General features: G+C 32.5%; 1 protein-coding gene across 1 annotated transcript in view; it reads left to right on the top strand.

Moving 5' to 3' along the window:
- aru (arouser) overlaps positions 1–21776 on the top strand; it is a 93426-nt gene that overhangs the window by 57564 nt on the left and 14086 nt on the right. The window contains exons 5-8 of the mRNA XM_080174391.1: positions 9040–9123; positions 13285–13368; positions 14433–14581; positions 14888–14990. Coding sequence (XP_080030517.1) covers positions 9040–9123; positions 13285–13368; positions 14433–14581; positions 14888–14990 — 420 coding nt within the window. The remainder of the gene's footprint in view (positions 1–9039; positions 9124–13284; positions 13369–14432; positions 14582–14887; positions 14991–21776) is intronic.

Raw genomic sequence — 21776 nt, 5'->3', positions numbered from 1 at the left:
TTTATATTTTTTTAACCAATAATGTTTATCTGCACAAAGGGTAGGGTTTATTTTTTTATACTTTCTGTGAGTATCAATTTATAGTCCATAGGCTTACTTAAGATGCCTGGTGTTTTTTTTCCACCTTACGAGACTATGAGGAATTGAGAAATGTGTCCCAATGCCTAAATCTGCTTTACCTGTTACGAATAATAAATAATTTAGCTTATGGTCTCTATTAAGGCTTTAACTGTATTTTACTTGTTTAATAATTTCTCATTGCAAACGCCAGGCTCTTGACAGCAGCAGGGGCAAATTTCTCAAATTTGCAATTTTTTGCAACTTTGTACGGTAAACAATAAAAAGTACAAGGAGTGTACCTCCAATGTGTTTCACTTTAAAGGATAATCATACATTTGCAGCAGTCAGCGAGATCTTTAGCTACAGACACATATTCTGTTACTTTTACAGTATGAAATTGCAGGAAGCAAGGGGACAATGGGCTGTTTATTACACTGAACCCCAAAGTTTTAATAAGGTTTTCTTATTCGTTGACTTAACAACTTTGGGGACTTTTAATGAACTTTGATTCATTGATTCATTAAGATGAGTGTCCAATCGTTTCAACTAATAATTGTAATCTACATAATAATTTTGTGTATCTTCATTGGGGATGTACATCAATTTATCGGCCATTGTCTTATCCCTGTAGATCCCTGATAAATTTGAAATAGTATGCGGATGTGAATGCGCACCAGTACGCGCAACCTAGTGCATCCTAATAATCACCCATTGTTATGAAGATCATAGTCCACCAGTGCATCCAAATTTGTACACCACATTCAATATAATTTGAAATATAATAGGGGTCTATCTCGAGTTTTAATTAATACAATACACAAAACCTTTAGATTTTTTTTTACAAAATGTTAATTCCACTTTCGAAGCCGTATTTTTAGTGGATATTTGCTTTTGTACCTTGTAAATTTGCGTACATTATTGGTCTATTTACCCCCTGGAATTGTTACCAAAATATTGCAATCTCAGAAAACAAAGGTTAATTTCTTACAGAATGGATTTATTGCTGGTTTAATACAGTCTAGATATGCTTCAACTTAATTTAGGAATTTTAAAAAAATGTTTTATCACGTGTTTGATTACGGTTGAAAAATAATGATAAAATACCTTTGCATAAAATAACCAGTCATAAAGTCTTCCTAAAAAGCAAATTAGAAATTTTAGAAAGTTTTGCATTAGACTCCGGTTTTATTGCATAAAATGTTATGCAAATATAAATATTAGTAAATTTACAATATGACGGATGGGCATTTCCAAGTATAAAATAGCTTCGCTACTGCCTCATCCTAAAATCCTTGATATATTTATTATTGCAACTAATAACCTTCATCCGTTTTCAAGATGTGGGGATTAAGATACACACTTTTTATCAGTTAGACATTGGAAAATAAAGCAGTTCATGAAATACAACATAGTTATTTTATACTACCAAAACTCTTATAATCGAGACTATATCGTTAAATTATTTATAGACAAATATCTAATAAGAGGTGAGACTTTTTAAGCTCAGCCATAATTGAGTTAATAACTAAAAACGTTACAAAATTCTGCATACTTTTGTATATCAGATAGGTGACAATTATTAGTTAAAGTAAAGAAATTTTTATGACAAGTTACAACTATTTTGGGGAAGGGTACCTCCAACAATTTCTACAAGAGGCCGCTATTTAAATGTGAAGAAATTCAAATGAAAATCTATTACAATCGATAAAAAATGCACTGTTTTTAAAAATACAATTAATACAGATATTTCTACTTACCAATAAAAGTATGAAAAATATGAATATGTAATGCAAATTTTTATTTTCAAACAGCCTTTGAAGGAGGTTATGACTTTAAAAATGTAATCTGAGATTAGCCAATTTTTGCATGGATAGGATATGGCTTCTACGGAATAACTAGAATTCCTAGATCTAGATAAAATTATGCTAACTCCGGCCCCAATTATGATAAACATGATTACCCATTCTGCAGAAAATATTGGTGTCAAAGATTGGATTTTGCTAGTTTGTAAATCCAATATAGAAGTGCCAAAAGTTTTAAGGTTAAGAAATAAGAGAACTTTTTTGGGGAGGGGGGAGGGGGTGACAAGTATAATCAAAATCCCAATGTGCGCTACCTAGGCCAAATAGATTTTTCTCAGATGTAATGTCTCTATCTTTGATTTGTATTGTTGAGCTAATTTATAAAAATTGCTACCTCACTCTAGATCAATATTGATGTTTATTTTTGTAATGCCTGTTTAAGAAAAAGGCCCAAAGATTTTACTTGAAGGCTTTATATGTTCCCGCAATTTCGAATTTTTAAAGACTTTTTCCCAATCATAGAAATGTCACCCATGGACCTCCAAAAAGGTTTGTTTTTCTGTCTGTTACACTTATTGAAATTTTGTTTGTCATTCATAAGATTTTAAAGTATTACATTATATGTTTATCAACTAGTACGAAAGACATTTTTCAGCAGATAGGAAAAAAGGACGGGGCTAACAAAACAGTCGTTAATTGTATATGTTTGCTTATAAAATAGTGTCTTATGACGCACCTCTTACAATTGTAGCAAAATTATTCTTGTTACAAAATTGGAGTAAATTTTCGTGTTAGCAAAATTGGCCATAAAAATTATTATTCTTTTGTAGTAGCGTAGCTACTCAATATTTGTTTTCAAATTTCTGTCTTTACACTGTATACTGTTCTGTCCGTATGCCAGCAGATTTTTTTCCTGAGCTTTTTAATGATTATTTTTTAAGTCTGTCGCCGCGTGTCTATTTGTCAATATTGCAATTTTAACTCGGCTACTTTTTAAAGATAAACTATTGAATTTTTTTGAGGATACCTTTGACATTAAAGTATTACTTACTTTTTCTAAAGTCTACAAAGTTTTTTATTTATGCTTTTGCTTGAAATTAATTTCTCAAATTCCTTCAGAACATCCACTCTATAATTTACTTCACCCGTTTTAAATGTCCTAACTCGCTACCTATTACATGATGTTATCATCCTTGTTAAAGTTTATATTTATTGTTATAGTTTGGGCTTTGTTAGTTAACATAGGCCAAAAATAAGTCTCTTTAAGAAGTGCAAAACATAGATGACACCAAGCTCAAAAAGCAATTTATACAAGAAACAACACTTACTTTTCTTTTGTATTAAAGAATGGGAAAATTATGTTTTTTTGCGCATCTAAATCAAAATATTTTTATGCTCAAAACATTCCACCACTATGGGAAGATTTTTGCTATTATGTGAATGTAAAACAACTAAAATTCATGAAAGCTTCAAGATATTTCAAACTACTTTAAACTAAACTTCTAAGAAAGAACCTTAGGTTACATATAAAACATACTGGCATTTGAACTAAACTTGAGTTATAAGCTCTAACCTAAAGATTTAAGTGAATAATATTTGGGTGCGAACCTAAAGTTATACCTATTTATTTTTATATTTACCGAAAAATGTTTTATGAAATATTAGATTGCTATTTGATATCATTTAACAAAATGAAGAAACTCCTCAGAAATATTCAGGATATGCCTTATTACTCAGGGATTGTGACATGGCATATATGTAAACCCATAAGAGGCTTCACTTTAAAGGTTGAGCATATGATCAAGTAGTTAGCTAGATCTTGTGGTACAAACATACAGACTGACAAACATCCTGCCTTTTTATATAAGAGGATATTTGATCAAAGACAAAAATTTCCATTTTGCCTTTCAATTGTCTATCCTTGTTATTATCCTCCCTGTGTTTACACCCTTTTTCCTTTGAAGTACTTTTAGGGAGTGGCTGAGCTTTAAAATTCCCTAACCTTACCCTTTAAAATTCAGAAAGGATTATTTGGCAAAATTCATTATTTCTCATTGGAGCATTTATCCCTCCTACCTACAAAAAGATACTTTAGGCCATGTAAATTGCCCTAACCTAGCAGGGTCTTAATAGGCTTTTTTAGAATTTTAAAACGGGGGGTTTGAAATTAAACAGTGAGCAAAGTTGTCTAAATTTTGAGCTAGATTGTTGAAATCTGAATGGCAACAAAATTTAATTTTTTTAGGTTATGTAAGAAAAACCCTGCGGACATGGGGTTTTTAGGCCTTTTGCGTTTTACCTTACAGACATTATCAATAAAAAGTAAGATTTCGGGGGGTTGGGGGTTCCTGGCACTATTTTTTGAAAATAGGGATTTTGGAGAATTATTTTATAGATAGATTAGGCTTATTTATTAGTTAGGGTTGGTGATGGGAATAACAAGCAGTTTTTTTATTCTTCTTTGCTGAAAAATATTATTAAGGCTTCAAATATCCTAAGGCTTTATGATGTTTTAAATAAAAAAATGTTAATTTGATGCTGGTTGTAAATCGAAGTTTCATAACTTTTAAGATTAATAGCGGCTATTACCCCTGAAATTGGGTAGGAAGGGCAGTATATAAAGACTTAAAGAAAATAGAATAGCATTAAACTATCCCAAAACATGCATAAAGCTTTTCTAAAATATAGAACTTTTAGTGGTTAACGTGTTTTTAACGGGCAAGCCAAACAATTTCTTCTTCTTTTTTATAATAGGATTGATAAAGTTTTTGGTTAAAATAAAATATTTAAGCACCCAAAAATTAACGGCTTACACGCGAATGCCAGCTTTGGTTTAAAACTATTACCTCTTCTATAACTAACTGGCACGTAACATTAATCTAAAGACATATCTATGGCAATGACAACTACACTATTGACCTTAGTATTTAACGAATCAATGAATGCCTCAAAAGGACAATCCAAGCTTTTATTGTATATCATAATAAACTTGAAAACTTTTATTTTTTTTGTCTAATTAAGTCTATAGCATCCTCTTATAAATTTCATGAAAAGCAAAGACCCTATATAGCCGTTTAAGTCGCCATAAGTAACATTTATAATAAATACTAACCTCTAGAGGGGGGGGGGGGGTTGAGATTTCGACCCTCCACTTTCCAAAAAAAATTTCTATTTGAGATTTGAGGTACCCCATGGCCTAGTCCCCATTGAAAAGTGACAAAGCTTCTTCGGATCTAAAAGAAGCTTCAATTTGAAGGAGAACCATATCGGTTAAGGATATAGCAAGATCAGACACACAAACAGCCTGCTACTCTTTATATAGGGAAATTCAAGATCTTAATGGATTTCCTTTGATTGCCCCCCAACCACTGAAACTAAGCACAAAGCCAAAGTAAAAATTTGGCGAAATAATTGTTAAAGCTCACGACTTTTAAAGTCAGGATAGGAGATATTGCATATAAATAAAATTATACTTGCCGCTAATATTTCCGGAAGTTCTTAATAAAATTCTAAAATTGATAAACTTTCTTAATAAAGACTATTTTAAACCTACACCTCCCCCCCCCCCCCCAAGTAGAAAACAAACAAAAACACCGTTGTGGTAGGGGTGAGAGGACAAACACTATAAGATGCTCTTTTATAGAAGATACAATATCCCTTTTGATCCCTGGTTTTAAAAGTTCCTGCTTTGGACTCTGCAAATATTTGAAGAAAATCATATGACCATATCCAAGCAAAATATGAATTTATGCAAAAAGTAAGAATCAAAATCTCTTATTTTTCATTGATAACAATAACCCCCTAACTTTATCTTTATTTTAGGTTAAGTTAGGTGTAGTGTAGTAATGGATTTATTTGTTTATAAGGCAATGGTCGATAAATATACCCTCCTCCTACTCCCGTCCCTGGACCCTAAAATGATATAATTATCTTATTTTTGAATAATGATTCCTAAACAACAAAGTACAACAGTATAAGTAAAGCATCTTTATAATCAAATCCTAAAAAATAAAAGTATGCCCTTTTACTGCATTCTGTATTTACGCAATTTTTCAACAAATTTATGTTTTGCTTATCGTTTGTCCTTCATTCTGTTTTACAGCTTTGCTTTTATGGATGTTGTCATCCTTGTTTAAATTTGTATATTGTAAGCTTGCTTTGTTATGCTACTTATGGGCATATTAGCTCTTGTTGTATGTATGTATAACTATTTGCAAATCTGGTGTCAAAACAATACAAAAAAACATTTGGGGATATATAAAAAAAATATAAATTAGAATTGGATATATGTTTTTAAATGGATTTCTGTTTGATTTAGAATATCTCTCTAATTGCTTATTTTTATTAGCAAAGCTACAATAAATTTCTTGTCAATATTCCAATTATAGAGCTTATTTAAGTAAAAGTTATCTACTTAAATGTTATTTCTTTATAGTTATAAACACATTTAGAGGGAAAAATTCCATTAAGAATTTTGAATCATTGAAAGAAAACAAAGTATTGGGCATTTTCACAGTAACTTTTCTTCTATTTCTTGCCACTTCGGAGGGCTCTAACGCTGCGGGGCCTGTTTCTTAACCCAGCGTGGCAACCATTAACATTTACCTAAACTAAAATAACCTATCAAAAGTTACTGTGAAAATATGACGAAACCCGCTACTTCGTTTTCTTTCCATGATCAAGAATTTTAATTTAAAATTGAAAGCCTTTTAATACACATATTATTTATAGATTTTTACAGAACACCTTAAAGCCTGCCTAGTATGAAAAGAATCAAATTAGCATAACATTTTAGACAATCAGCTCAGCTCATTAACATTGTATATTACCTTCGCTCCCACAAAACAACTAGGGCATATTTTGTTTGAAATAGCAAATTACAAATTCTCGCATAGTTAATAATGTTGCATAAAGTAAATATAAAGTAAAATCAATAAATGTACTAAGTATAGATGTATAACTACCTACTAGAGAACTACCTAGCCCCTGTCTTGGGGACCTTTTTCGTCTGCTAGCAAACTGCTTTCTGCTATGTTAATATTTACGATACTATTGGCTGCAATATAAAGACCCAATTGAAAGACGGCTCTGAGTCTACAGGGTGAAGACATACAGCTATGTAACCCCTTCCCCCTCTATTGTTTTACTGTAATATATCTTCAAAGAAAAAATTTCAAACTTATGTTTGTTTCACTTTTTATATGAACACTCTGAATACAATGCCTGTTTGTCTATCTGTCTGTCTGTATGTCTATTTGTATTCTTGCCTAGCTAATTGTCTGCTTGTCGGTAATAAGCCTAACAACAGGAATAACATAAAGAGATAAAAATGGTTCACATCCAGTTTTTTGGCCAGTTAAAAAAAGGATGGTTATTTTTTTATGTAATTTAGAGGGAAAATATCTTTTAACTGGCGCTAAATCCCTGTCTGTTTCAAAAGTAAACAGTCAACATTCCTTGGCGAATAATAACGCTCTAGACGTTCCAGATTTACCATTTTCAGAAGTTTTGAGCAATTTGAAGTGTACAAAGTAGTTTTTGACATTTGATTTATAAAATAAAAATAGGTCTTGCCATTTATGAGATGTTACTAAACATACACATCTCTTCACGTACAATAACTATTTTATTATACTAGTGGCGATTTCTATTAAAAGGGTCTATTAAAAAAGTCATAAACCTTTTCTAAACCTGGAGAATCATATCGATTGAGCAGTTCGCAAGATCTTTCGCTGTAGACAAAAAGAAATTACTTTAAAGTTAGTTTATGTTTTGTTTGTTAGGCTTTATCTCCTCAGGGTTTGAATGAAGCTTCTCGTATTAAAATTAAGATCTTAACAGTTTGTTGGTTGTTAATTAAAGGTTGTGTAGTTTTATTTAACTTTATAAATTTTAAACTCTATCAAAGTCTTTTTTTAATGTCAAATTTTAAAACAAAAACGAAAAAAAACAAATTTGTTATTTTAAAATATGAATAATTTATTGTAAAAGAGAAAAATTGGCATCTTAACATAAAAAAGAAAAAAACACGGATTTTTACACGTTTTGACAGATTTTTTTGGAGAAATATGATGTATAGGTTTTTATATCTTTAATAGTTCGCATCGTATTACATACAGCTTTCCGCGGTTATTAAAAAGAAAAGTTAAAAAGCTAAAACCAGTTTTATTTCCTGAAGGCTGAAGCCCCGGTCTAATAAAAATGGTATTTTTTATATAGCTGGAAAATTTTCTGTGATACGATACAATGCATGACTTTTTGGTATGGCTGAGAACAGGTTCCAATCCAGTGGATATTATTCGGATTCAAAGCCAGCTGGAAAAGAGTGTCTTGAAAGAATGATTAACCCCTCATTACTTTTTAAAAAGCTTTTGATATAACACATATTTTTCATACATATAAAATAAAGAATATAATACATGTATTTCTTTTTCTGCTTAGACTCTATAATTACATTTTTTGTTTAAATATTTTAAAAGTTAAAAAGATGATGAAAAAGATATGTTAATAATAGAGAAATTATAAATTAAATATTCAACTATTTTAAAGATGATTAAAATCGCTTAAATCCTATAAACAGAAGTTGAAGTTGTGAATGTCAATAATAAATAATCTTATCTCATAGAATAAGACGGCATACAATTAGTGAAAATATTTTTTAAATTTTGAAATCAAATTAAATGAGGGAAACTCTATAAAAACTATCCATAAGAAATATGTATTAATGCTCCATAACCAACCCTCTATTCTTTTAACTTTATTTTCCACATATCACAAAAGAAATAAAACAAAAAGTGTTTTTATCCTTGGTCAAAATTATATAATTTCAACGGATAAAATAAAAAGCGCACCAATGCTTTTTATCCTATCATAATTTAATGGTTTCATTTCATGTAAATTTAAATTTTTTGGTGTATTTTTTTTAAATATTATGTAAAATTTTTATTTTAACCCGTGACTTTTGTTAGTTAGGGAGGTGACGGATTCTAAGCAGTAATATTTTATCATAGGTTTGGTTAAACGAATCAATTATCTTTATAAAAAAGTATCAGGTTGTCTGTCTTTTGGGGTATATTTACTTTAATATAATTCATAAACATGCAAACAGGCCTACCCAAATTATAGAATAGCCCAAAACGCTACAAAAAAATATTAATTTTGAATCTTTATTTTTCAGGAGATGTACAATAACATAGTGATTTATATTGTTGGACGACCAGAACAGGAGGCGGACAGAAACAGTGAGATGCACATCTTCCAGGTATGATTATATTCTACTAGTAGAACAGGAGGCGGACAGAAACAGTGAGATGCACATCTTCCAGGTTTGATTCCATTCTACTAGTAGAACAGGAGGCTGACAGAAACAGTGAGATGCACATCTTCCAGGTATGATTACATTCTACTAGTAGAATGGGAGGCGGACAGAAACAGTGAGATGCCCATCTTCCAGGTATGATTACATTCTACTAGTAGAACAGGAGGCGGAGAGAAACAGTGAGATGCACATCTTCCAGGTATGATTACATTCTACTAGTAGAACAGGAGGCTGACAGAAACAGTGAGATGCACATCTTCCAGGTATGATTACATTCTACTAGTAGAACAGGAGGCTGACAGAAACAGTGAGATGCACATCTTCCAGGTATGATTACATTCTACTAGTAGAACAGGAGGCGGACAGAAACAGTGAGATGCACATCTTGCAGGTATGATTACATTATACTAGTAGAACAGGAGGCGGACAGAATCAGTGAGATGCACATCTTCCAGGTATGATTACATTCTACTAGCAGCGATGCTACACTATAATTTACTGTACGGCTGTACCTCTTTGGGGGAAATCCTGTAACTCAGTTGTTTTTTAAGATACACAAGCGGATGCGTCACTAGTATCTAGGGATTTTCTAAGGGATATGAAAATGCAGATAATATCTTAAAACCATACGACAACATTTTTTATAAAACAGTCTGAAACTATCTTGGGACCTATAAGAAGCTTCATTCTAAAGGAGAACTACAGGGTGTTTTTTTTAATGGAACAAAAGTATTGCTTAATATAACCAACTTGCCATTGACAGAAATTAATAATCTATATCTTAATTTTTTCATTGGGTTGGGGAGTTTTGTATAAGAAAAAAATACTTGTCGATTTTAAACAAATTATGCCTTAAAAACTGGTTTTTAATTCCAAAGTACATATTTTTGGAAGATTTTTGGATCATGGCCAATTTAAAGAGTGTGCAAAAAGGAGTACATTTTTAACATTAAAATTGCTCGGCTTGTATTGATAGTAGAAAAATGTTATGCATATCATTGGAATCTTCATAAACTCTAGTTTTTGATGTTTAAGAACTAATTCTGTGCTACATATAGTTTAGGAGCTACGTGGTAAAATGTCCCAACTTACTTAAAACTTTTCAACCTTTCTTACATTTTCCAACGTAGCTTCTATACTACGAATAGCATGAATATGATACATATATCCCCAAAAACTAGAGTTTATGACAATTCTAACGGTATGTGTAACATTTTTCTACTATTAACACAAGCCGCACAAATTGATTTTTAAAAATTTACGCATTTTTGCATACTCTTTAAATTAGTCATGATCCAAAAATCTTCCAAAAATAGGTACTTTTGAAAAACCGGGTTTTACGGCATAATTTGTTGAAAATCACTAAATATTTTTTTCTTATACAAAACTCCCCAACCCAATGAAGAAATTAAAATATAGATTATTAATTTCTGTCAATGGCAAGTGGGTTATATTAAGCAATACATTTGTTCCATTAAAAAAAAAACACCCTGTATATTAGTTCAGCGGTTAGCAAGATCCTTTGCTTCAGACAAAAAAGCTGACAGCTTTATAAAATAGTATAGCAATAATTTTTGGTTAAAATTCTTTGTAAATTGGCTTTCTAGGGCCGTTTTTCATTCTTCAAAAGACATATATTTATAAATAAAGGTTTCGAGATTTTCTTTTTATCATCGGATTCTCACTATTCATTTAATCTTTCTCTTTTTATGGCACCTAAACATCGGCACTACAACCGGTCTGTTTGTCTAGCCAATCTTTTTTGCTTTGAAACTTATATATATTGTTGTCATCTATGTTAAACATGTATCGGGATATATGTCAGAATCTCAGGGAGGGAGGGGACAATGGACTGGAAAATACACTGGTACCCAAATGATTGGCTAACTTTATTGAATTTTAATTGGTTTGTTTCAAACCAGTATTTTCCATAGTTCTCAACTAATAATTTTAATCTAAAGAAGGGGTAATATTGTTAATGATAATAGGTGTTATTTATCAAATCATCTTCCATTATCCTATCTCTAAAAATCTCTGATTTCTTATTAATTTAAGTAACTTCCTATAAATGCGCAGGCACGAAAAAAATTAACGGTGAGGGGTGGTATATATGCTCAACCTACGAATAAGGGAAACTTAGATATACCCTATTAAAAGTTTTATCTTGGCTTCAGTTAATATCCAAACTTTTTATATGCATGCACACTTTCGGACACAGATGTTGATTCGGAAAAGAAACATTGATAGGTTAAAGGAAGATTTTACTAGGCGCGTTTGAGGGTTGTGATGATGAAAAATCAATATATATAGGCGCTTCGCGCTCCATCCTAAGAATCCTCTCTTTAGTTCAATTTTGTTTCTGTAAAACTTTTTTAGAGTTGCTTATATCGGTATGATAACTTTGCTGAATATTTATTCGTGTTCCGTTGAAAAGCGAAGACTTTTTGCAGCCAAGATATCAATTATCATCTCGTGGTAGAGCTCATAACTTTTCTCAGATTGGGCTGTTAATTTTATCAAAGAAAACAAGAACGATTACGCCTGAAAGTAGCAAAAGAAGTAGAAAGGAAAAGAAATTGGGAAATGAAGACGTTTAATGGTTAAGAGGTATCACGGAACTATTCTAGTCGGACAGACGGCCGAACATGTTTTCTTGTTATTGATACAAAATTCTAAAGAAAATGATAATCTAATTATTTAAGAATTCAAAATAACAAAATAAGTATTTTAAATATTGAAAGCAAAGCAAAGAAAGTGAATGGAAAATTTAATGTCATTGTTAGATTTCTAATAGTTTGACTATAGTCTCTTAAAAAGAAAAGTGACAAAGGTTATTTGTCTTTGGAAAGTTAAGGTACATTTTACTGAACTGGATAGAATTTCCTTTCGGGTCTAGCAGTTAACGAGATCTTTCGGCACAAATACATTCTACCTCTTTTATATAAGGAATGAATATAAGGAAATTCGCATGTATTATTTTAAATTCCATTATAAGTGACCTTCTTTTGTAAGGCAATATAAGACTTATAAAACATAACGTTTCATGATATTATTTCGACGGATTTTAAGTATTACTATAATGGCAAAAAGTTGAATTTATACTGAAAATTATAATTATAAAAATGTTTAGCAACACAAAAGTCATAATTACTTGAAATTACAGAGCTGAGAATAAATATAGAAAACCTAGATGAGCAATCCTGTAATTAGACCAATGGAAATGCAGTGTAGGTTCATTCCATCTACATTATTAGTTAGATATCCTTGGAAATATCTTTTTTAAGTTGGACGAATTATAAACCTGATTCTCCATCTAGATTAATAAATCTAATGGGCTAAGCTTTAATTTCCGTAATTTTTACAACTAAGCATTTAAATGGACACTAGCGGCTACGCCCCCTAGAAGCCTCTAGGGGCACTTAAGGTAGGAGGGGGAAAAGTCGACCTCATCCCAATTTAAATTTGAGTTTTAAAAAGATAAAAAAATATTTTTTGGGGAAAGGGGGTTAAGACACCCTCCCCAAAAATAGTTTAAAGCCTTCACAGGACCTAAAAGAAGCTTCACTGTAAAGGAGTTCAAAATCGGTTTAGCAGTTAGCGAGATCTTTCGGGACAGACAAAAAACGCTTACTACTTTATATAATAGGATTACATTATTATTCGTAATTTGTGTTTTAAAACAAGGACACTTCAGCAGATAGGAAATTAGGTATTATTGAATTATTGAACTTATATTTATAGAAATATCATCTTACTTTTTGTTTCACAACTAAGTTCCATATTTCAGGGAGACTTTACATAGGTTACTGGATAGTTTTGGGCTATATATTTTTTTAATATTACTTACTAGATGGTTCAATGCTATTTTAGGTCCTCTTCTACTCCCTTTGAATACAGAGCCTCATTAGTTAGTATTTTCTAAGTCATTATCTGATAGCTCCTTATTTTTTTTTAGTTACTTTTTTCTATATTGATAATTATCCTGGTTATTGGTTATTTCAATGGTGTTTCTTTGGGCGATTAGGCACACTGGTTTAAACAAAGCCTTTTTTTGTGAATACTGTCATTTTTATTTTCTATAATCTAAAATATTTTTTTTTTTAGTGTGTAAATGTAAGTGCTAGAGACGTTGTTGAAGATTTAAAATCATTGAAAAATGGAGGCAGAATTAGAAGTAAATCATCACAGGTTAGTATGGAAGAATTTAGGATGCTAATATGGTCATGTTAAGGAGAGGGGATGGAGGGAGGAGGTATTGCTGAGAGAAACATTCTTCTTAGTATATGTAAGAATCTCTCACAATACAATATCCATAAACTCTATATCCATTAAAGGAATGTACTGTCGGTCAGAAACTTTTTTTAAACATAATGTTTGGTCCTAGTTGATTCCTTTGACAAATGATTTGTCAGTGCGTCAGTAATGAGAGTGAAAATATTAGGCTTTTATAGGGAAAACAGAATTTATTTGGAGATAGACTGCTGATTATTTTATTCCATTTTATTGTGAAGATTCCTATGATAAATTAGTAGGTATCTAATTATTCTAACCTATTTTTTTATTTTTAAAAAATCTAATGAACCATTTTCATTTTTTCAAAAGATTATTTAATTTTACAAGATTTTTTTTAATTTAGTTGAGTAATTTATTGTTATAACTTTTCAATACTGAATAGGTTTCATGGATTTAATTAGAATTAGTGTTAAATACTGTAAATAGAGACATTATATCATTTTTAAAGTAATTCATAAAAAATCAATTGTCGTTAGTTATAAAGATATCTTTTTATTCAAAACTTCTCCTTCTATTTTCTATTTTTTAATCTATATAGAAATAGGAGTAAATGGGTTGGATGGAGGGGATAGCCAGCTGAGAACATTATTTTATAAGAGGTCATGAAAATCTGGTGCAACATCCTAGTACTAATATATTGATTACATTAGCATATTGTTTTTTTTTCTGTGGTATCCCCTCCACATCTAGCCTACCCCCCTCCCCCACCTCATGAAAACTGTGAGATCTTTTTTATTAAAAGAAATTTTCACCTTTTTTTGTTGTAGGAATTGATATATTATTACATGGATTTGCACCAGATTTTCATGTACTGTGATAAAGAGATGCTCGCAGCTGGCTGAAATAATATACCCACCATCCACTACTATATTAACGAACTGACCAATAAAGCTAAATTGACGACAATTTTTCCCATGTTAATATATCCACATATATCCTATATATATCCAATGTTATAGGTATCTCCGGGCACCGGAAACGGGCGGAACCAGAGTTTTGACGGGGCGCACTCGCCCGGGTCCAGGATGCAGGCACAGCTGGATGCCAAGGAGGAGACCAGCTCCATCTCCAGTGATAAATATGAAAAGGATGTCAATGTATTAAACAGGTATAACAATGCAGAGAGAGAGAGATGAGAACCTTTTTCGTCTGCTAGCAAATTGCTTTCTGTTCTTTTGTAGCGACTTGGCTATGTTAATATTTTCGACGCTATTAGCTGATATTCAAAGATTAAATTGTAAGTCGTCACAGTGCATTGTCCCAACCCCGTGGGTAGAGTTACATATAGCTTGTGCACACTCTATTCTTTTACTTTAATCATGACACTTAGAAATGGGATATAGATCAGTTTTTTATTTACCAATCTGAAAATGATAAAATTGATGTTTTTTCTTTCTTTAAATTGTAATTGTAGGTGCTTTGATGACATAGAGAAGTTTATAGCCCGCCTACAGCACGCGGCTGCAGCCTACAGGGAATTAGATAAAAGAAGGAGGTCAAGAAAATCAAAGAAAAAGGTAATCATTATATAAAAGTAACAGGATGTGTTTCGTACCAAAAGATCTCGCTAACAACTGGGCGAATGTGGCTCCTTACTATTCAACAATTTTAGAAACGCCCCCCCCCCCCTCAGGGTTAAAAAAATCAGAGGGGGGTGAAATTTGTCTTATAACCTTTCATGTCCCACAATTTACCCCCGTATTTCAGTGTATTTACTATTTAACCCCCTCTACTTAAAATTTGTTCAGGGGGTGTATTTGAGGTAGAGGGTTTAGTACCCCCATTCATCATCATTGCCTTTTAGTTCTCGGCAGAACGTAGGCCATGCACAATGGTTCTCCAATCTTCCTTTTTTTGGGCACGTTTAGAGGCATTGCTGAAAGATGGAATTTTCTTTTCTTTCAGTTCACTTAAGAGTTCCCTCCTCCAGGTTGTTTTTGGTCTACCTGGTTTCCTCTTTCCTACGTGGGGGTTCCAAGTCAAGGCTTGATTGGTTATATCATCATGCCCTTTCCTTAGAGTGTGCCCCAGCCATCTCCATTTTCTCTGTTTTATTGTCAGTTTAATGTCTGACATATCACTGCGCTCTAGAAGCTCAGCATTTGTGATCTTATTTGGCCAAAAGATCTTGTGGATTCTCCTTAGACATTTATTGACATATGTCTGTAGCTTGGAGACCACTGCTGTGTTTAGGAACCAAGTTTCAGCCCCATACAGCAAAACAGAGAGAACATTTGACTTGAACAGTCTTAACTTGGTCTTTATGGAGATGTTGTTGGAATTCCAAATTTTGTTCAGGCTGGCAAAGGCTGTCCTAGATTTGTTAATTCTAGCTTTAACATCTGTTAAAGTGCCTCCAGCTTCATCAATTTTACTTCCAAGATACTCAAAACAATCTACATCCTCAAGAATTTGGTCTCCAATAGTAATTGGTTCTTGGGAATTTGCATTTAATCTGAGTATTTTGGTTTTAGGAACATTTATTTCCAGTCCAACTTTCTTGGAAGTTTCAGCTATCCTGTTAGTCCTTCTTTGCATTTGACTTCTATTGCTTGTTAACAAAGCGATATCATCAGCAAAGTCCAGATCTCCTAAATATTTGGGATTGCCAAATAGCTCCCAACGAATGCCATCATTACTTTCACAGTTCTTCATGATCCAGTCAATGGCAAGGAGGAAAAGGAAGGGAGAAAGAAGGCATCCTTGTCTGACGCCTGTTACAATCTCAAAAAAGGTTGATAGTTTACCTTTATACATTACAATTCCACCTCCTTTATGATAGATAGCTTTAATGATATTGATTATCTTTTCTGGAATGCCATAGTGTCGGCAGATTTTCCAGAGAGATCTTCTGTCTAAAGAATCAAATGCTTTTTTGTAGTCAATGAAGTTTACAAAAAGCTCAGAGTTCCATTCCTTGGATTGCTCTATGATGATTCTTAGAGAGGTTATCTGATCAATAGTGGAACGGTTTGGTCTAAATCCAGCCTGATTAGGTCTTAGCTTTTCATTAACCTTCTTCTTTATTCTATTAAGAAGAATCTTACTAAGGATACGGCCAGCACAAAGACTCTAGCTTCTTATAAAAGCGGGAAGTTTGTAAATATTTTACTCAAGACACTAAATCGTTACAATTTTCATGAGAAATACGCATTTTATAAGGCTTACAAAACGCTCTAATTTTCGTTCTATTTAACGTAATTTTGTAATTTTTTTTGCTGGTTATTTCATTTTACATATACTTTTATCATTTTATCAAAAAAAAATTTATCTTTTTTCATCATTTTTTGGAGAAATTAATGCTTAAACTAAGGGTATCTTTAAACGCAAAATTGACGCACTTAGAATAAAAAATGCGTATTGAGTACAAAGGGGGGATAATTTCAAGTCATGCATGTTCCAAAGATATCTTTTTTTCCATAAAATTTTAATGTTTAGTCCACCGGAGATTACCCTGAAAATCATATATCAATTTAGGAAGGTAATTTTTGTAGAATAGTTACTGAATTTACAACTTTATGTACACTAAAAGTATAGTTAAGATCAAAGGCGTGCAAAAGGTTGGTGTAGGGGTTGTTTACACCACCCTTGTAAAATTAAGGGGGATGGATACACCTCCCTAGGTGTCCACCCATGTCCACCCTCTTGACAAGAGCCTACACCCTCAGATACACCCCTCTATAAATTCCAAGGGGGTGTAAAGGAAATAAATTTACACCCCTTAAAATAAAGAGTGAGGGGGGGGGGGTGTTTAAGGCGGGTGTATAAAATTAAGCCACTGATTAAGATAATTCTATGCTATCTATTTTTAGATAAATTAATCATTAATTTCCAGACTTAACTAAAAAAATCTTGCAATATTCTGTACAACTGTACTGTACAAATTTTAATCAGTAAATAAAAGTGATTGACACAAGAAGGAGCTCTCATACATATGTAATTAAACCACAGTTAATACCTCTAAAGATCTTGATTGATATATATTTATAACTTTTAATATTGTTTACAATAGTGATTAAAGTTAATGTTGGGGAGGGAGATATTTCCCAATCCTCTTTTTAAAGTTTGTAAAAATGTATTACTTATGTAATGAAGTTTTGGTGACATACTTAAATAAACTATCCTTGATTTTGGTTAAAGGGAGCTGTTAAAAGTTGTAAGTGTCAAAAAATTTAGGTGGTTATAAATTAATGGAATATAACCTGATATTATTATCATTTATGTACAAAAAGATTATAGATACAGTATTACACTTTTTTTCATAAGTAAATTGGATAATTTTTTTTATTTTTTATTGCAACACAAGGTTATTTGTTTATCTCCTGGTACAAGATTCAACATTATTATTAGTTAAATCTAATTTTCTATTGAAACAAGCATTCAACCATTTTTACAGTATTATCGATTTTAATATGAATTATTAAATATGTATTATTAACCCTTAACAGTCGGGCCCCTTGCCGCACCTTAATCGGTTGGTGATGGGGTGGGCGTTCAACGCTCCCCCCCTATTATCTCAGTTCCTATTAGACCTAGAGGGCTAAATCTTTTTTGTGCAAGTCCCCTGTTTGATAATAAATTTCCGACCTTTTATAAGTCAAAGTCAATTTTTGCTTAGTTCACCTTTTTATTTAACAACCTTTTTTACTTAAAAATTTTAAACGGCTGTAATTTTCTTATTTTTGAAGCTAGAAGAACAATTTTTTTACAGAAAATGTTTATCTTTAAGTAAATTTTGTATTAGAAATATCAAATATAAATTTCAGCGGCCGCAGCAGGCGGTCAGCAGGGAAAACGGCTGCGGATCTCTATGAAATTTAGATATGTTATGTTGACATATAAGAAAAGCTTACGTTTAAAAGGGGGACGTAACTGAAGCTTTTTTGATGCTGGGGGGGGGGGCCCGGGGGGGGGTTCTCCGGAACCACTTGATGAACCATGCAAATTTTTTGGACTTAAGCTTTTAGGGGTATGAACATCTTATGGTTTCAAAGTCAACCCCCTACCCCCATCCCCTAGCCCCCTGGGGCTCAAAACCCCCCTAAAAATGAACATAACCTTAATTTTCTCAGAAACCATTTGACCAATAGGGATGATTTCTTAAACTTAAGCTTTTATGGTTATAAACTAACTTCTAGTTTAGAAGTCACCCCCCTGCCGACTACTCCTAGCCCTCCGGGGCTCAAAAAAACCCTAAAAATGAACCTAACCTTAATTTTCTCAGAAACCATTTGACCAATAGAGATGAATTCTTAAACTTAAGCCTTTATGGTTATAAACTAGCTTTTGGTATAGAAGTCACCCCCCTGCTGCTAACCCCTAGTCCTCCGGGGATCAAAAAAACCCATAAAAATGAACCTAACCTTTATTTTCAAGGGGGTGACTTATAATCTAGGAGTTAGCTTATAATCATAAAAGCTTAAGTTTAAGAAATCATCCCTATTAGTCAAATGGTTTCTGAGAAAATTAAGGTTAGGTTCATTTTTAGGATTTTTTGGAGCCCCGGAGGGCTAGGGGTTGGCGGCAGGGGGTGACTTAAAATCTAAAAGTTAGTTTATAACCATAAAAGCTTAAGTTTAAGAAATCATCCCTATTGGTCAAATGGTTTCTGAGAAAAATAAAGGTACATTTTTAGGGTTTTTGGAGCCCTGGAGGGCTAGGGGTTGGCGGCAGGGGGTGACTTATAATCTAGGAGTTAGTTTATAATCATAAAAGCTTAAGTTTAAGAAATCATCCCTATTGGTCAAATGGTGTCTGAGAAAAATAAGGTTAGGTTCATTTATAGGGTGACCCCCCCCCCCCCCCCCCGACTGATTAAGGTGCGGTAAGGGGCCCGACCGTAAGGGGTTAATTAAGTGAATCAGTCTGTTAGACCAATGGTAGAAACTCAGCAGATAGACGAGACAGACAGACAGGCAAGAAGAATGATCAAATTACAGTTTGACCATAATAGACAATTCATTAAATAAAATCCAATAGAGAACCTGTGAACGATCAGACAGATGGAGGGATAGACAGACAGACAGTTTTTGAGGCATTAACAAATTAGAATTAGGCTATGCTAGATGATTCATTGAAATCCGAAAAAGAGGCAGTTAGACAGATAGACTGACAAGTGGAGTGACAGACAGACAAAAAACAGACAGACAGAGGGACAGACAGACAAAGGGGTATTGCCTAAAAACAAATTGGCTGCTATATGAATCATTAAAACCCACCATAAAAAGAAATTTACATTAGTTTCATTATTTCGATACTCAACGCCCCCCCCCCCCTCCCCAACTCAAAGGGGTTTATTATTTCTTAAAACCAATAGGTGACTTCTCAGCATAATAAAATTGAAAATACTTTTTATTTCATCAATTTATCTTAAATAGAACGAAAGTTATAATCATTTTATTGTCTACAAGAAAAATGCTTTGAGTAAAAATCAACCTAATTGTCAGTAAAAACGTCATATTTATGCATATTTACACAGTAAATAAATTTTAAAATTGTATTCTATTGTAATGAATAACTTAAGGGGGTTGTATGAATTATAAAAAACCTAAAAAAAACCTAATTTGGTTAAATTAGTCCACGTAAAGATTGATTTAGTACAGTACGTATGAATAAGTTGTCAATTTCCTGCCAGAGTCCTTGTGCCAGGTACTGAAAGGAGCATTATCCCTCTGTAGTTTCCACATTGGGTCAAGTCTCCTTTTTTGGCTAGTATTGAGATATGTCCATTCTTCCAGTCCTCTGGGCATAACTCATCATTCCATATCTTTGTGATCAGAGGTAGGAATGCCTCAGCAGATGTATCTAGGTCTGCTTTTATGACCTCAGCTGGGATTTTATCAGGTCCAGCGGCCTTGTTATTTTTCAAACTTTTAATGGCCTCCTTGATTTCCAATAGATTTGGCGCTCGACAGTCAATGTCAAGTGCATCTGAGGGTGGAATCTCAGTTTCTTCCTCTGGAACTGGAAGATTCAGCAGTTCAGTGAAGTGCTCTGCCCATCTATTTAGAATATCTTCATCAGTTTTAAGGAGTGAACCATCCTTGTCCCTGATGTGTGATCCTGATTTGTGTACTTTACCTGCAATGCTCTTAGTAATCTCATAGACATCTTTCATTCTATTTTGATTAAAAGCATTTTCTGCTTGCATAGCAAGGTTTTCCAAGTGTTCTTTTTTGTCAATTCTGACACTTCTTTGGATTTCCCTGCTGAGCATCTTATACAGGTCTTTATCTTCTGGAGAGTTTCTGGAGAGTGTCTTTTGTCTTACCTCTCTTCTTTGATCCATGAGATCAATGGATCTTTGAGTGATCCACGGCTTTTGGTTAGCCTTTTTAAAACCTAATTTTTCTTGGCTAGTATCATTATAAACTTTTTTGATACCTTGCCAAATATCTTCAACTCCATCATCCTCTTGAAGAGTCAACAACTCAAATCTGTTCTTTAGAGTGAGCTTAAACTCTTGTAGCTTTTCAGAGTTTTGAAGGGTTGTTAAATTATACTTTTTCCTGGGGTTAGGCTTTGTGTCCTGCTTTTTAAATCTAAGCCGAACTTTAGAAGATAGAAGATAATGGTCTGAATTAACATCAGGTCCTCTTTCAACCCTGACATCAAGGAGAGAACCTTTAAAACGTCTAGATATACAGATGTGATCTATCTGATTAAAGGTTCTTTGATCTGGTGATCTCCAGGTGGCAGTATGAATCTTCTTGTGTTTAAAGATGGTTCCACCAATGACAAGTTTGTACCCCCATTACAATAATAATATACATTACATTGTATATATTCCACATAATTTTGTAGTTTTAAGTTTTTAATAAAGTAAAATAGAAAACGGTATTTTAAGAAAAAATATTAATAACTTTTTCCCTTTAAATTGGGTTGAGAAAGGTTTCTATTTGAATGGTTTATATATTATATTGTTAAAATTTATATTCATAAATTAAAAAAGAAATATCTAAATATACTTTATTTATTTTTGTGGTTAAAAATAAAACTTTTTTATATATTTTAATTCTTTTATTACTAGATAATTCAGTGAGGGTATGGAAATAAATTAATCACAGTAGAGCAAATAATATACTATATTCTTTTAATTAATAGTGTTAAGGAAATTAATCTGTATATATACTATAGAAGATATATGGCTGATTTTTTCAATAATATCATTGGAGAAAATTGTAAAATTAATTTAAAGTCATACATGTCAATCATATAAGATCTTTTGAATTAGCTTTTAATAGAAAATGTACTGCTTTATTAATCCACTAGCGGCTACGTCCCTAGAGGTCTCTAGTGGCACT

This window comes from Acartia tonsa, chromosome 10 (genome assembly GCF_053477335.1).
Source record: "Acartia tonsa isolate MP-2025a chromosome 10, ASM5347733v1, whole genome shotgun sequence".
Lineage (NCBI taxonomy): Eukaryota > Metazoa > Arthropoda > Copepoda > Calanoida > Acartiidae > Acartia > Acartia tonsa.
Note: the sequence above shows the minus strand (reverse complement) of the source record. Positions and strands in the feature narration are given on the sequence as shown.